General features: G+C 44.9%; 1 protein-coding gene across 1 annotated transcript in view; it reads right to left on the minus strand.

Annotated features, from left to right (window-relative positions):
* The window catches only part of LOC130087734 (radixin), a 553,959-nt gene that overhangs the window by 481,949 nt on the left and 55,246 nt on the right, over nucleotides 1-16,764 (minus strand). Inside the window, exon 4 of the mRNA XM_056254217.1 lies at nucleotides 7,207-7,329. Within this exon, the coding sequence (XP_056110192.1) occupies nucleotides 7,207-7,329 (123 nt within the window). The remainder of the gene's footprint in view (nucleotides 1-7,206; nucleotides 7,330-16,764) is intronic.

The following is a 16,764-nucleotide window of genomic DNA, read 5'->3' on the forward strand; positions in this document are numbered from 1 at the left end:
CACATAACATGATGCGGGAGCAATTCAAGACAGTTTCCCATCCACTGTAAAATCTGGGCTTATTTATGAAATTCCTTTCATCTAAATGGCAAGAGACTTTTCCTACTCTTGCAATACTTCACACTTCAGTGCAATAAAATGGCAAAAATTTGTTATAATATTCTTTTTATAATAAATCCAAAAGAAATATAAAAGGGAGTAGAAATGGCAAATGAGCTAATGAGTGGTCGTCTGCAGCAATCTGCTGGTTATACTGGTAATTTCCTGTCATTTTCAAAAAAATAAAAGTGTGTTTGTTTTCCACCAGGTGACAGAAATCCTCCACTAAATCATGGCAAAATTTCCATGTTTTTTCCATTAATGAAAATGATAAATGTAGATATTTTACATTTTAGAGTTAATTTTGCTGCACAAATGTAGCATTACATTGCTGCATTACATGTGTTGAAAATGTTTTTTTTACAAAAAGTATTTTACCTACATATTGCAAATTTTTACAGTGAAGACTATCCGAAACCGAAATTCTGGATGCACTTGGCAGAAAACCGAAAATGACTTTCTTAATAATTATTAATTTCTTATTTTAAAGGTGCTCTAAGCGATGTTGGGTGCCGTCACTTCTTGTTGACGTTCGAAGTATTGTCAAACAAAACAGAGGCTAGCTCGATCCTCCCTCCTCCTCCTCCTCCTCATCCTGTCCCCTAATTTTTGGCACATCCCTAATTTTTATACCTAAATGCTAGCAATTAGACCAATCTGAACATTTTAAAGTACTGTTTATTAGGCTGTAGCCCCTATTGTAATAGTTAGTTTTCTTATTAATATTTTTCCCCAATGGGAGTCTATGGCAGCCCTGTGAACCGTAAATAGGAAAATGATGAAAATTGGCACACTTGTAGTGATGGAAATGAATAGTAATCTGACCAACTTTGGGTTCTCTGGGACCAGAGGTGGAAAGTAACGAATTACATTTACTCGCGTTACGTAATTGAGTCATTTTTTTGTGTACTTCTACTTTTTTAAGTAGTTTTTAAAATCTGTACTTTTACTTTTACTTAAGTACGTTTTGTTTGAAGTATTGTACTTCGCTACATTTGAAATCATATCCATTACTGAGTAAAAAATAATAATACAAGGGAGAAGAAAAAAAAAAATCACACTCCGGAAACTACTGCATTGGTTGAAGGGCGGGAGAACAAACGCGCAAGAAAGGTGACGCAGACCCAGCTGAAGCTGAAAGTGAAGCGCCCTCGAATTCTTGTGAAGCGAATTATGGCCAGTATGGAAATACTTTGTAGAAAAAACGCGTGGTTGTCCTCGAGGATAGATATCCAATTTGCAAAAAATGTGGACGCAAAGTGGCTACAAAAGGAGGATACATAGGACACCATCCCTCCTGCAGATAAAGGTAACTTTATAAACTTTATAAAGGTCCCGATTAGTATAACTTAAGGCCGAATGACTTACGTGATGCAGAGGGAATCCCGGAATCCAGTCATGAAAATGGAATTTACATAACGCAGATGTCACGTAAAACAGCAAAATAATGGATGGATGAATACATGGAAAGTAGAACTGTGCAATAAATCCAATCGCGACATGGTCTGTAAATAGTTAAGCACAAAAATACTGCATGTAAATATATATTTGTTCTGCTGAGCAGAGCTGCGCCGCTTTGTCTACTACATACTCAAGTACGCGTGACGTTCATGGTGTTTTCAGCGTCTCACAAACAATTTGAGGATATGAATACATTAATATTTCCAGAGCTGCTCTGAGAGAACGCCTAATGAGCATTTTCATAATTGAGAAAAACCATTGTCAAATAAACTTTGAAACAGGTCTTCACTACAACCTGTCAAAATAAAAGTTCGTTTTACTACTAGAAGAAATTCTAACCGAAATATATTACTATTGTAGGCACAGCTACAATAGAACGTACTTCTCAAAATAATAATAATAACAACAATAATAATACATTTTATTTAAACATTATTTAAAGGAATATATTTTTTTGTCCATGGTTTCATTTAGTAAATCTGTTTTTGCAGTGCTTCCCCAAAAAATAAAAGGACACAAGTTTAAATTTACATTTGATTACCACCGTTTTCGATAATATATTTGGATTAAATCGTAAAAAGAAACATTAATTTTCTGAATAAAATACATTTCATAGGATTATATTATTCTTAAACATTTTAATAAATTATTAATGTTAAAAATAAGTTGTTAATCTAATTCATTATCAATAATTGAATTTAATTGATTAGACATGTTTTATTGAAATTTTAATAAACAAAACAAACAAATGGTTTCAAGTTTGTTATAGTAAAAGCATTTTTTCAACCAAAAAAACCCTGTTTTCATTCATTTAACTGTCATTTTAACTGATGATAATAATAATGATAATAACCATAATTTAATAATACAGTTTATTTAATAATTGATTAATACTGTAAACCGTGATATTTTCTGAGATGTTATCATACTGTGAAAATCTCATACCATTACAACCACCCTACATGGGAGAGTCCCCCAGCCCCGCTGTTAAAAAAGTAACTCAGTAACTTTTACTCGGAGTAAATTTTAAATGAGCTACTTTTTACTTTTACTTGAGTAGATTTTTAGACCGGTAATTTTACTTGTACTTAAGTAAAATTTCATTGAAGTAGTAGTACTTTTACTTGAGTAGAATATTTTATTACTCTTTCCACCTCTGTCTGGGACCAACTCTATGGCTTCACCACCAGTTCAAAAATTTAAATTTGAAACAGTTATAACTTTTGAACCCTTTGATCTAGAAAAATGAAACTCAGAACACCTGATTCCCCTAGACATGCTGATCACATTCAACATCTTACATTACTACGTTAACATACTAACCAGTTGCCATTCTTTCTAATGTGGCTCTTCAGCTATCATGTTAACCATAAGCTACATTAGCATGAAGTTAGCTTAGCATGCTAACTTGGTTTAAATATTAAGTAATGCTTTTGTGTGCTCATTCTCACACTGAAAGCTCTCATCGGCAGCCTGCTAAAGCAGCGTCAACTGGTGGTGCGGCCTATTATGACACCTACTCCGAATCTTTAAGGTTGTGGGTTCAAATCCAGTGTTGCACATGCCCAGACAGCAAGAGGTATGATGGTCAGAAGTGGTGCGAAAGTTGCTTCAGTTACAGATATTGTGTCTTCCTGAGAATGATCTCATCTGAACTTACTAAATACTGAAAAACTACAGAACTTCGGCATCTAGGTGAATACATCTTTCCAGTGGTGCAACGTGATGAGTGACAAGCACCTGACCAGAGATTGCGAGTTTGAGTCCCATGTGGAACAACTTTATAAAATTGTGTAATTTAGGTTCCTTTATTATCCGGGTAAGCGTTGTACTAATCTTTTTTCCTCTAATATTAGAAATAAGTGTGTTTTTGTTCATTCTGTGTTCCTTCTCACCTGAACTTCTGTTCATTTTGAGTTCATCCTTCCTGTAAATCTGAACCTTTCTATTTCTGCTGTGTTTTTGTACTTTTGGCTCTGCGTTGCGCTTCTAGCCCTTCAGGGGCTTGGACTCGTATCGCTGCATGCAGCTTTACTTTCATTTGTATCTTTATTCTATTTATTTTATTACTGACTGTTTGCTTGTCGTTTTTTTCTGGAAATTAAATGTTTGAAACCAAGCTTCCTTGTGCTGTGTAAGCTATTACAAAATTACCCAACCACAAATACATGGAGTGAGCAAACATTTTGGTGAGATAACACTTTCTACAAACACTTTCTATTTTCTGAAGATAAACAATCTTTTGCTGCACACTAGAACTATATTCTTTGGTTTTACCCATTGTGGTATATTAAGGGAATTTGGCCTTTGTGTTGCCTCATATTTATATATTCCTGTGTAACAGGAAGTCATGGCTGGACATTTTCATGTCCCTAGTCACCCTGGTGTGCTAAAAACGGGAATATACTTCAAAGATATTTTGTTCATAAGAATTTCTAGGTGTGTTAATAACTGTGACCAATGTAAATTAAACAAAAATATGTATTTCATAATGCAATTGTCCCCCCACTATCAAACATTTAAAAATCAATGAAAAGTTACATTTTTGGGATATATATATATATATAAATAAACATCAAAAGGATAAACAATGCAGATTTATTTTCACAGCCTTCTTTGGTCATATTTGCTCATAAATCCCAATAATTCTGACCAGGGGGCATATTACAGAAGCAAATCTTCTTATCCTATCTTACAAAATCTCATCTTATCTGTAGTTTGGAAATATTAAACCACTCCACCGAGTTCGGTAATCAATTCTCAGGTCTGTTACCAAGATGTGCTGCTGAGATGAAAATGGAGAAACAAAACAGGTGTGCATTTATTTAAGTCCTGCAGAAACAGAAGTTTTGATAAGCTTGGTAAAGCCTATCACTTTATTTCATGGGAGTCTGTATTTATCAGTGTTTTGTCATCAAAGCACATCATATGGGTGTTCAAAAAGTCTTTCCACCATCAAACATCACTGTTTATCATGTATCATTAATAAATGTGACGCCATTCTCCGATGGCTATTGTTATGTTATTTTTACAGTTGGCTTTTAAATAATTTTGAACTTAGGACACCAATGGGGTTGTCGTAAAGGTTAAGAAAGTTTTTCGGATTTTTGGTAACACTTTACTTGAATGGGTGTGCATAAGACTGACATGACACCTTCATAATCATGACATGACACATGTCATGAATATGAAGGAGGTTTTATGCATGTTTATGACAATTGTCATTAAGTGTCATTCGCTCAATTATGACATTTTTAATGCAAATATGACATTGTTTGAGATGTATTTATGACAACTTGACATAACCCAATACATCATAACCTGTCAGTGTCTTGGTAATGACAACTTGACACTACCGAGACAACATAAATTGTCATAAATATGTCAAACATGACATAACAGATTAATTATCAAACTTAAGAAACCACTTACCTTTATGGGTTAACATTACATTAAACAGTCGTGTGGTTGGTTTTGACATTGGCTGTCATGAGGCCATTATAAGTGTGTCATGAATATTTTTCTTGACCTCAACTACAGTGGTACAAATTGAATTTGTCTAGGTTATTCCCATTGGATATCACCCTGTAGCCCAAGACTGGTTGCCCACTGAAGCTAAGCAGGGCTGAGCCTGGTTAGTACCTGGATGGGAGACCTTCTGAGAAAACCAGGTTGCTGCTGGAAGAGGTGTTAGTGAGGCCAGCAGGGGGCGCTCACCCTGTGGTCTGTGTGGGTCCTAACGCCCCAGTATAGTGACGGGGACACTATACTGTCAAAGAGCACCGTCCTTCGGATGAGACGTTAAACCGAGGCCCTGACTCTCTGTGGTCATTAAAAATCCCATGGCACTTCTCGTAAAGAGTAGGGGTGTAACCCCGGTGTCCTGGCCACATTCCACCCATTGGCCCCTGCCAATCATGGCCTCCTAATAATCCCCATCCACTGAATTGGCTCTATCACTCTCTCTCCTCTCCAACTAGCTGGTGTGTGGTGAGCGCACTGGCGCCGTTGTACTGTGGCTGCCGTCGCATCATCCAAGTGGATGCTGCACACTGGTGCTGGCTGAGGAGAGAACCCCTGATATGATTGTAAAGCGCTTTGGGTGTACAGTAGTACATATGAAAGCGCTATATAAATGCCTCATTCATTCATTCATTCATTCATTCATTCATGACAGCTAATGTCAAAACCAACCACCTGACAGTTTAATGTAATGTTAACCCATAAAGCTAAGTGGTTTCTTAAGTTTAAGAATAATTTAATAATTAATCTGCTATGTCATGTTTATGACATATATATGACAGGTTGTGTTGTCTTAGTAATGTCAAGTTGTCATGACAAAGACACTGCAGGTTTTGATGTATTGGCTTATGTCAAGTTGTCATGACAAAGACACTGACAGGTTATGATGTATTGGTTTATGTCAAGGTGTCATTAACAAGACATCTCAAACAATGTCATATTTGCATTAAAAATGTCATAATTGAGCGAATGACACTTAATGACAGTTGTCATAAACATGCATGAAACCTCCTTCATATTCATGACATTGACATGACACCTTCATAATCATGACATGACACGTTTTATGCACACCCCTTCAAGTAAAGTGTTACCGGATTTCTTTTTGTTGGCGAGTTAGGATAGTTCTGTAACACCCCTATCAGTAGTTAAGATAAGATAAGATAATGCACTTAAAGGGATACTCCACTTTTTTTGGAAATAGGCTCATTTTACAACTCCTCCAGAGTTAAACTGTTCAGTTTTACCGTTTTTGAATCCATTCAGCCGATCTCCGGTTCTGGCGGTACCACTTTTAGCATAGCTTAGCATACATCATTGAAGTGGACAAGACCATTAGCATTTCTAAAAAAAAAAATGACCAAAGAGTTTCGATATTTTTCCTATTTAAAACTTGACTCTTCTGTAGTTACATCGTGCACTAAGACCGACGGAAAATGTAAAGTTGCGATTTTCTAGGCTGATATGGCTAGAAACTATACTCTCATTCCTGCGTAATAATCAAGAAACTTCACTGCCGTACCATGAGTGCAGCAGGCGTAATGATATGACGCAGCGCCTGAAAATAGGCCACCTTCCGTCAACACAACGGAACTATTTTCAGGCACTGCGTCATATCATTACGCCTGCTGCTCTCATGGTACGGCAGTGAAGTTTCTTGATTATTACGCAGGAATGAGAGTGTAGTTCCTAGCCATATCAGCCTAGAAAATCGCAACTTTACATTTTCCGTCGGTCTTAGTGCACGATGTAACTACAGAAGAGTCAAGTTTTAAATAGGAAAAATATCGAAACTCTTTGGTCATTTTTTTTTAGAAATGCTAATGGTCTTGTCCACTTCAATGATGTATGCTAAGCTATGCTAAAAGTGGTACCGCCAGAACCGGAGATCAGCTGAATGGATTCAAAAACGGTAAAACTCAACAGTGTAACTCTGGGGGAGTTGTAAAATGAGCCTATTTCCAAAAAAAGTGGAGTATCCCTTTAAGAAATGTCATTCTGTAAAAGCTTTTGCCATAAATGAGGTTCGAACTGTTAGGATCTTTCTATAATATGCCCCTAGGACTCTAAATGCAATTGATGGCAATATCTAGCCTGCAAAATATCTTAGAATTTCCCCAGTACCTGTAAGAAAAAGAGACGCTGTGTGATCTCTTGGATTAGCTCCTCAGAAACATCTTCTGGAAAAAACTTTGCCCGGAACTTGAACTGCAGAGGGTTTTCCTTTCTAACATCCTGCTGTGTTACCTGCCAACAGTTTTCACAGAAATACATTAACCCTTTAATTTTCAACCCTAAAAGGAACCATTTAAAAATTTATTTTTCTTAAAATTCTTATTATTGAACATTAAAAAAAAAAATGTACACCAAGTTTTTTTTTTTGTCAAAATTGATTTTTATATAAAAGATATAACACTACCATACGGTTGAGGTCTCTGTTTATGGTAAATCTAGTTCTCTTACGAGAGGTTCTCTCGTATTGCGTAAGCTAGCTTACGCTACGGGTAAAGTCATCTTTGCTCGAGATATTGAAGCCAAAAATTATCCTTAATTTTGTATTTATTGTCAACGCAGTGCAGCAGCTAGCAGACCTTGAGCGGGCATATTGCGTGCTCATTGGTTGCCCTGCGGCAACTGCTGCAACCTACCACTGAGCCTCGCGCGTGACGTCACATCCAATGAGGGCGCTTTGCGCCCTTAAGCGTCATAGCCCGCCGAAATGGGGGTGGCTTAGCGTATAAAAGGCAGGCTCGTAGGTTGTCTCACTGATTTCATCATCTTCAGCGAGCTCTTCAGTGAGTTCAGCTGGACTCTGAGGGAAGTCTTCGCCGTTGAAACCAGCGACTAGCAAGCAGAGGAAAGTGCCTGAAGAAGCCGGCCGTCTTCGCCACCTTCAGCCATCTGTGCCTGCTACGCCATCCGGCGTGTATCCTTTTATTGCTGTGTGTGTTCGCTGCTGCAACACTCACTCTCTCTCTCTCACTAAAAGAGCGCAAGCGTTTGTTTCAAAATGCCTCGCCTTTCCTGCGGCTCGTGTAGAGCCCAGCTCAGCGCAGGTGACCGCCATGTGATTTGCGCTCCCTGCCCGGAACACGCAGCCCTCGCCCTGGACTCGGGCGGCTGCGTGCATTGTGAAGCGCTTCCGCTGTCGACCCTGCGGGCTCGACTCGAAGCCTTCACACAGAACGCTGTCACTCCACCCTCTGGACCACGCAGGAAGAAGCGCCGTGCTCAGAGGATGCCGGAGTCCGTGGCCGCAGTGAAGTGCTCGCCGGAACGTCTCCCGCCAGCCTCACTCTCTCCTTCTCCGCCCCTCCCGGACGCGCAGCCGCCGGCCTCGACCCGCGCTGCCGCCGCCTCAGGGGACGAAGCTGAAGGGGGCCACTCACTGGACAGCTGTTCCATCCTGGCGTCGGATAGCGAGGAGTGGTCGAGCCTCCCCTTGTCACTCCGCCTCCCCTTCCGTCCAGGAATCCAGCAGGACTCGGGCAGGCGTGGACGCCGAGTTAATGCGCCTCCTCTCCAAGGCCGTCGACCAACTCAGGCTCGATTGGTCACCGCCGAAGGAGCCCGCACCCAACAGGCTCGACGGCGGTTTCCTGCACAGCCGCCGCCCCCAGCCCGTTTCCAGATCTGCACCTTTTCTGCCGGAACTGCACGCTGAGCTGTCAAAATCGTGGAACGCACCATTCTCCGCGAGGCTCCACTCTCATGTCTCCTCGCCGCTCTCCCGAGTGGACGGCGCCGCCGAGAAGGGATATACCTCTATCCCCACAGTGGAAGCGGCGGTCGCAGCGCACCTTTGCCCGCCCTCCGCGAGATGGCGCTCAAAGTCTGCCCTCCCGTCCAAAGCCTGCAGAACAACCTCAGCCCTTGTTGGCCGCGCCTTCGCCGCCGCCGGACAAGCCGCTTCCGCCTTGCATTCTATGGCCGTGCTGCAAATCCTTCAGGTTGATCTCCTCCGCCAGTGGGACGAGAAAAGCAAGGATCCGGCCGCCATTACGGATTTGAGGAGCGCGACGGATCTCTCTCTTCGCGCCACAAAATCTGCAGCACAGGCGATGGGCAGATGGATGGCCTCGCTCACCGTCACAGAGCGGCATCTCTGGCTGACGCTGGCGGATATGGGGGAAGCTGAACGATCCGTGTTTCTCGACGCGCCGCTCTCCCCTACCGGTCTCTTCGGCCCAGCGGTGAACGGGATCGTCGACCGCTTCTCTGAAGTGCAAAAGACCACGCAGGCCATGAACCTTTTCCTGCCGCGACGCGCTAGCTCTTCCGCAAGCCGCCCACGTGCTTGCCCACGTGAGCCGCCTGCCCATCATGCTAGCCAGCGCCCAGCCCAGCCCAGCGTCAACAGGGCGGCCGCCCTAGATCTCGCTCCTCCGGTCGCAGGCCGCCTCCCCCCCGGGGACCACGGCCCAGGGTTGTGCTGAAGCCCGAGCAGGGAAAGCCTTCCTAGCAGCGCTAGTGAAGAAAAGACGCGCTGGTCTCGCCGCGGCCGGACCACCGTCGAAGCTTCTTGTCCTGTCAGTTCCCTCAGTGAACACGACTGCAGACATAAATTTAGCAGCCAACGAGTCGGCAACACGGCCCGCTCGCCTGCACACAAACGCTGTTTTTACGGCGACCCAGAGAAATCTCAAAAAGAGTATAAAGTCTGGTTATCCGGCGCACGCCGAGTGTGTTTTATGTGTAGACAAAGTGCCCACAAGTCAGTGCTCACCCCTACATGCAAACACTATGCCCCATGTATCTCACATGATCACAGAGCCCACTCTTATAAAGCTGGCAAATGCCGCTCGAGTGATAAATGTAGACAATGTGCCCACAAATCTGTGCTCACATCTACTCGCTGCACGCTCTGTTACACGGCAACAGCCTCACAGCGGCCAGGTTATGAACATATCGCCACAAAATGTTCCCCATTCCCAGTAATCGGGTCATATCAAGTGGTTCAGGCAGTTACAGCTGTCGGCGAGCCGCCGTTACTGAGATCAGAGAGCGCGCGCACCCCGCCCGCTCCTCCGGTACAGTTTCCCGAGCCCGCGCTGCACGGCCAACGGGACCCGGAGCCCATTCTGCCCCTAGCTATACATGTAGAAGCATGGAAGGCTATTCCTGGTGTGACAGATTGGGTAATAAGCACGATAAGTCAGGGCTATTCGCTTCAGTTCGCTCACCGTCCCCCTCGCTTTCGAGCCCGGACCGAGACGAAAGTGAAAGCGGATGTAGCACACCTACTCCGCTCAGAAATAGCCAAACTGCTGTGCAAAGGGGCCATAGAACCAGTACCTCCTTCTCTGAGCGAGTCAGGCTTCTTCAGTCATTACTTCCTCGTACCAAAGAAGGACGGAGCTCTAAGACCTATCTTAGATCTGAGACATTTGAACAAAGCTCTCATGAGACGGCCGTTCAAAATGATTACGACCAGACAAATCCTCGCGCACATTCGCCCGGGAGACTGGTTCGTTTCTCTCGATCTGAAAGATGCATACTTTCAGATTCCGATTGCCCCGCGTCACAGGCCATTCTTGAGATTCGCCTTCGACGGTCGGGCATATCAATACACCGTCCTCCCGTTCGGCCTATCCTTAGCGCCCCGTACATTTACGAAATGCATGGATACGGCTCTCGCCCCCCTGAGAGTGAAAGGGCTGCGAATTTTGAACTATCTGGATGATTGGCTGATTCTAGCACAGTCGGAGATGGAACTGATATCTCACAGAACTGTGCTTCTCAGCCATCTGGAGAGCCTGGGTCTCACGGTCAACTGGACCAAGAGCTCATTACTACCCAGTCAGTCAATTCCCTTTCTAGGAATAGAACTGGACTCGGTGGCTATGACGGCCCGCTTATCGACACAGCGTTCGCGCCGTGTTCGACAGCTAGCCGCGTCTTTCCAGAAAGGCAGCATTATACCTCTGAAGACATTCCAGAGGATGCTGGGTAGGGGTGCAACGGATCAAAAAACTCATGGTTCGGATTGTTTCTCGGATCAGAGTCACGGATCGGATCAGCAAAAAAGACAAGACAAATAAACATAGGTTTTGTCTTTTTGTTTATTAACACTTTTAAATTATTAAATTAAAATATATAAAATCAACTTAAAGTGCACAAGGCATAATATCTTATTTTTAGAGATATTAGGGGGGTTGACTGGTTGACTTACCGAAACAGGCCAATCAGGATGCTCTCTGTCTGACATGCGCACACACGCAAGGTCTCTCGCTCTCCCTCTCTGCCATGTGCGCTACATGGTTTGGAGCACAGTGTTCTGTCTCGCATGCGCGCTCTAGATTCCGGGATATTTGAACTAATTTGCGGACATCAGGGAGCCGCTATCAATATGCAGAAGTTAATTTTTTTAGGCCAATTCAGCGCAACTCCGGACTGTCCGGCCAAAATCCGGACGTGTGGCCACCCTACTACACACACAGTCACGGTTTTATTCACTAACCTCTTTCCTTCATCATTATATTTGACCGGGAAGCCAAAATGATCCCACACAGGGGATTTAAATGACTCGGGGCGTTCAAGCTCCTCTATTCCTCCGCTCGCCATGACCGCGCTGTGGAGATGTGTGTGTGGACTGAACATGCGTACAATTTTTTTTTTTTCATAAATCAATCCGCGGATCACGCGTGTGCCGAACCGAAGATATTGATCCGAATGGATCACGGATCAATGATGATCCGTTGCACCACTAATGCTGGGCTGTATGGCATCGGCTGCGGCTGTGCTTCAGCTGGGCCTGCTGCGCATGCGCCCGCTACAACGCTGGCTGAACTCCCAAGTGCCTCATCGGGCTTGGGTTTCAGGCCACAGGCGAATCAGAGTGACTCAGAGCTGCGTTTCGGCTCTGCAGCCCTGGTTAGCGGCCGACTGGTCTCGACGGACGGTAGCGTCTCGACGGACGCCTCCAATCTGGGTTGGGGCGCCGTCTTCGAGGGCAGACCGGCCTTTGGCCTGTGGTCAGACCAGGAGAAACGCTTCCACATAAACTGTCTGGAAATGAAAGCGGTCGAGAACGCGCTCAAACGCTTCCTCCCCCTTATACAGGATCACCATGTACTGGTCCGATCGGACAACATGTCAGTGGTATCCTACATAAACCGTCAGGGCGGCGTCAGATCCAGAAACCTCTGCCATCTGACGGAACGCCTGCTTATGTGGTCTCAGGGCCGCCTGCGCTCGCTGAGACCCGCGCACGTACCAGGCCACCTGAACGACGGTCCAGACACGCAATCCAGGAACCACATCCCCCCGGGGGAATGGTCCTTGCACCCCCAAACAGTCCAGTTACTATGGCGCATTTTCGGCAGAGCGAAAGTCGACCTGTTTGCGTCAAAAGACAACGCTCATTGCCCGCTGTTCTTTTCAAAGAACGAGGATGCGCTGGCCCAAACCTGGCCCAGCCTCCCTCTTTATGCTTTCCCTCCGGTCGCTCTGTTACCACAGGTAATCAAGAGAATCAGGGAAACGCGCGTTCCCGGAGCTGATGCGGCTGTCCCACACAGCCCCTTGGCCGATTCCGGTGAGGAGAGACCTCCTCTCTCAAGCCCGCGGCTCAGTCTGGCATCCCCATCCAGAGCGCTGGTCTCTACATGTGTGGGCGATCAACGAGGGAGTGATGAACACGATCACGCAATCCAGAGCCCCCTCTACGAGGCGGCTTTATGCGTCTAAATGGTCGGTGTTTTCCAAATGGTGCGCCGATAGAGATCTAGACCCACGAACGAGCGGGGTCCCGGGTCTGCTTAGCTTCCTTCAGGAGCTGTTGGATAAGGGCAGGTCCCCATCCACGCTTAAAGTCTATGTGGCGGCTGTTGCAGCGTTCGCTGAGTCGACGCCCGGCCAGTCAATAGGAAGGAACGAGCTCGTCATTCGCTTCCTTAGAGGAGCTAGACGAACGAACCCCCCGCGACCCCCTTCGGTTCCCATCTGGGACCTTTCACTGGTCCTAGAGGCCCTGAAAGCTTTCCCCTTTGAACCGTTGGACTCCGTGGACCTAGAGTACCTCTCGCTCAAAACCGTTTTTCTGACGGCTCTGTCATCGGTTAAACGTGTGGGGGATCTACACGCGCTATCTGTTAGTGCTGCGTGTCTTGAGTTCGGGCCAAACGACTCTAAAGTCGTCCTCAAGCCAAGACATGGTTATGTCCCTAAAATTTTGGGCACCCCATTCAGAGCGCAGGTCATCTCTCTTTCGGCTCTGCCTGCATCCGACAGTGAGGGTGATGTGAATCTCCTCTGCCCCGTCAGGGCTCTCAGGATTTACATTACGCGTTCCCCCTCTTTCAGGCGTTCAGAGCAGCTCTTTGTTTCGTTTGGTGGGCGGACCAAGGGTTTCGCCGCCGCGAAACAGAGCCTGTCCAGATGGATAGTGGAAGCTATCACATCTGCTTACATGTCTAAAAGTCTGCAATGCCCTTTGGGTATCAGGGCGCATTCCACCAGAGGCGTGGCCTCATCGTGGGCTTGGTCCAGCGGAATTTCCATTCATGACATTTGCGAGGCGGCAGGCTGGGCCTCCCCGTCCACATTTGTTAGGTTTTACAACCTGGAAGTTCCCGCCTTGCAGGCTAGACTTCTGTCAGTGTGAGCTGTGGGTTTGTCCTGCACGGATTATCATGCTCGGACTCCCCTCACGCGACGATAGCTCTCCTGGTTGAGCTGCGCTATAAGTTGAATGATTATGGACCGGCGTCGCCGCTCTGTATACCCTATATGTGCTTATAACATGTGCTGACCCGCGATTGCTTGCTGGCCACCTGTTTCCCACTTATCTATGTTCCCCGGGAATCCCTGGGACTCATGTAGTGGAGGCTGGGCGCGCACGGCGTTGACAATGGGTTCCCGTAGCGTAAGCTAGCTTACGCAATACGAGAGAACCTCTCGTAAGAGAACGATACTCGGTTACTAACGTAACCTCGGTTCTCTCTAGAAGAGGGAACGAGTATTGCGTAACCTGACCGTGCAGGCGCCACGAGCGTCTTATCGCTTCAGCTGATGAAACCAGTGAGACAACCTACGAGCCTGCCTTTTATACGCTAAGCCACCCCCATTTCGGCGGGCTATGACGCGTAAGGGCGCGAAGCGCCCTCATTGGACGTGACGTCACGCGCGAGGCTCAGTGGTAGGTTGCAGCAGTTGCCGCAGGGCAACCAATGAGCACGCAATATGCCTGCTCAAGGTCTGCTAGCTGCTGCACTGCGTTGACAATAAATACAAAATTAAGGATAATTTTTGGCTTCAATATCTCGAGCAAAGATGACTTTACCCGTAGCGTAAGCTAGCTTACACAATACTCGTTCCCTCTTCTAGAGAGAACCGAGGTTACGTCAGTAACCGAGTATCGTTTTACATGTGAAATACCATTTCATGGCCTTTATGAATAATAAACATACCTGTAAGTACACTGAGCAAAATGATAAACGCAACACTTTTTTTTGCCCCCATTTTTCATGAGCTGAACTCAAAGATCCAAGACTTTTTCTATGTACACAAAAGGCCTATTTCTCTCAAATATTGTTCACAAATCTGTCTAAATCTGTGTTAGTGAACACTTCTCCTTTGCCAAGATAACCCATCCACCTCACAGGTGTGACATATCAAGATGCTGATTAGACAGTATGATTATTGCACAGGTGTGCCTTAGGCTGGCCACAATAAAAGGACACTCTAAAATGTGCAGTTTTAATGTATTGGGGGGTCAGGGGGGCCTGTGGAACACACTATTGTATACGCCGATCCAGAGCATCCCAAACATCCTCAATGGTTGACATGTCCGGTGAGTTGTCTGGCCATGCAAGAACTGGGATGTTTTTAGCTTCCAGGAATTGTGTACAGATCCTTGCAACATGGGGCCGTGCATTATCATGCTGCAACATGAGGTGATGGTCGTGGATGAATGGCACAACAATGGGCCTCATGATCTCATCACGGTATCTGTCAATAAAATGCACCTGTGTTCATTGTCCATAACATACGCCTGCCCATACCATAACCCCACCGGCCACTCGATCCACAACGTGACATCAGCAAACCGTTCACCCACACGACGCCATACACACTGTCTGCCATCTGCCCTGTACAGTGAAAACCGGGATTCATCCGTGAAGAGAACACCTCTCCAAAGTGCCAGATGCCATCGAATGTGAGCATTTGCCCACTCAAGTCGGTTACGACGACGAACTGCAGTCAGGTCGAGACCCCGATGAGGACGACGAGCATGCAGATGAGCTTCCCTGAGACAGTTTCTGACAGTTTGTGCAGAAATTCTTAGGTTATGCAAACCGATTGTTGCATCAGCTGTCCGGGTGGCTGGTCTCAGACGATCTTGGAGGTGAAGATGCTGGATGTGGATGTCCTGGGTTGGTGTGATTACACGTGGTCTGCGGTTGTGAGGCCGGTTGGATGTACTGCCAAATTCTCTGAAACGCCTTTGGAGACGGCTTATGGTAGAGAAATGAACATTCAATTCACGGGCAACAACTCTGATGGACATTCCTAGAGTCAGCATGAATGAATGTGTTGTGGGATGTGGGATGGTCTGGATCGGCGTATACGACAGCGAGTTCCAGGTCCTGCCAATATCCAGCAACTTCGCACAGCCATTGAAGAGGAGTGGAGCAACATTCCACAGGCCACAATCAACAACCTTTTTGTTTTGTTTTTTTGGGGGGCGTATACAATAGCGTGTTCCACAGGCCCCCCTGACCCCCCAATACATTAAAACTGCACATTTTAGAGTGGCCTTTTATTGTGGCCAGCCTAAGGCACACCTGTGGAATAATCATGCCGTCTAATCAGCATCTTGATATCCCACACCTGTGAGATGGATGGATTATCTTGGAAAATGAGAAGTGCTCACTAACACAGATTTAGACAGATCTGTGAACAATATTTGAGAGAAATAGGCCTTTTGTGTACATAGAAAAAGTCTTAGATCTTTGAGTTCAGCTCATGAAAAATGGGGGCAAAAACAAAAGTGTTGCGTTTATAATTTTGTTCAGTGTAGTTATTAGATACCCTTCCATAATTTTCATGGGCCACATACGTTTATTTAAAAGTAGTATTTAGAAATAAATAATACACATATTGTTTTTTACTTTATATTGGTAAATTGTGGTCAATATAATATCTAGGCCATTTTCAGTGACTTTAATTCATATTTGTGAAAAATTTAGGAATTAAAACATTGTACACAACAAATACATTACTATTTATAAAGACCAAGAAGGATGTCTGCATACCTCCCTCTTCATAAAGAATACAGACAGTAATACCATCATGAATGCAAAGAGCTTTCATCCAAAACATCTAACCGAAAGCATTTCACTGGGTCAATTTCAAAGATTAAGACGGTTATGTGATCAAGATTCAGATTTTAATGGTCTGGTTATGGATATGAAAAAAATTTTTAAACAGAGAGGATATCAAAAAAGAGTGGTTGATTATAGGCTGTGAATAAAGTGTCACTACTACAACAGGACGACCTACTTAAAAAGAAAAGTAAGAAGAACAGCTCCACACTACCAAATTTTTTGATGGAAAATAGTACTGTCTCACCTGAAATCAAGCGTATAATTAATAGGAACTGGGGGATTATTCAAAGTGATCCAAGTCTACATGAGATTCTTCAGGAACCTCCAATTGTGAGCTATAGAAAGGCTCCCA

The sequence above is a fragment of the Rhinichthys klamathensis genome, unplaced genomic scaffold, assembly GCF_029890125.1.
Source record: "Rhinichthys klamathensis goyatoka isolate OS25496 unplaced genomic scaffold, OSU_Roscu_1.1 h1tg000111l_1, whole genome shotgun sequence".
Classification (NCBI taxonomy): domain Eukaryota; kingdom Metazoa; phylum Chordata; class Actinopteri; order Cypriniformes; family Leuciscidae; genus Rhinichthys; species Rhinichthys klamathensis.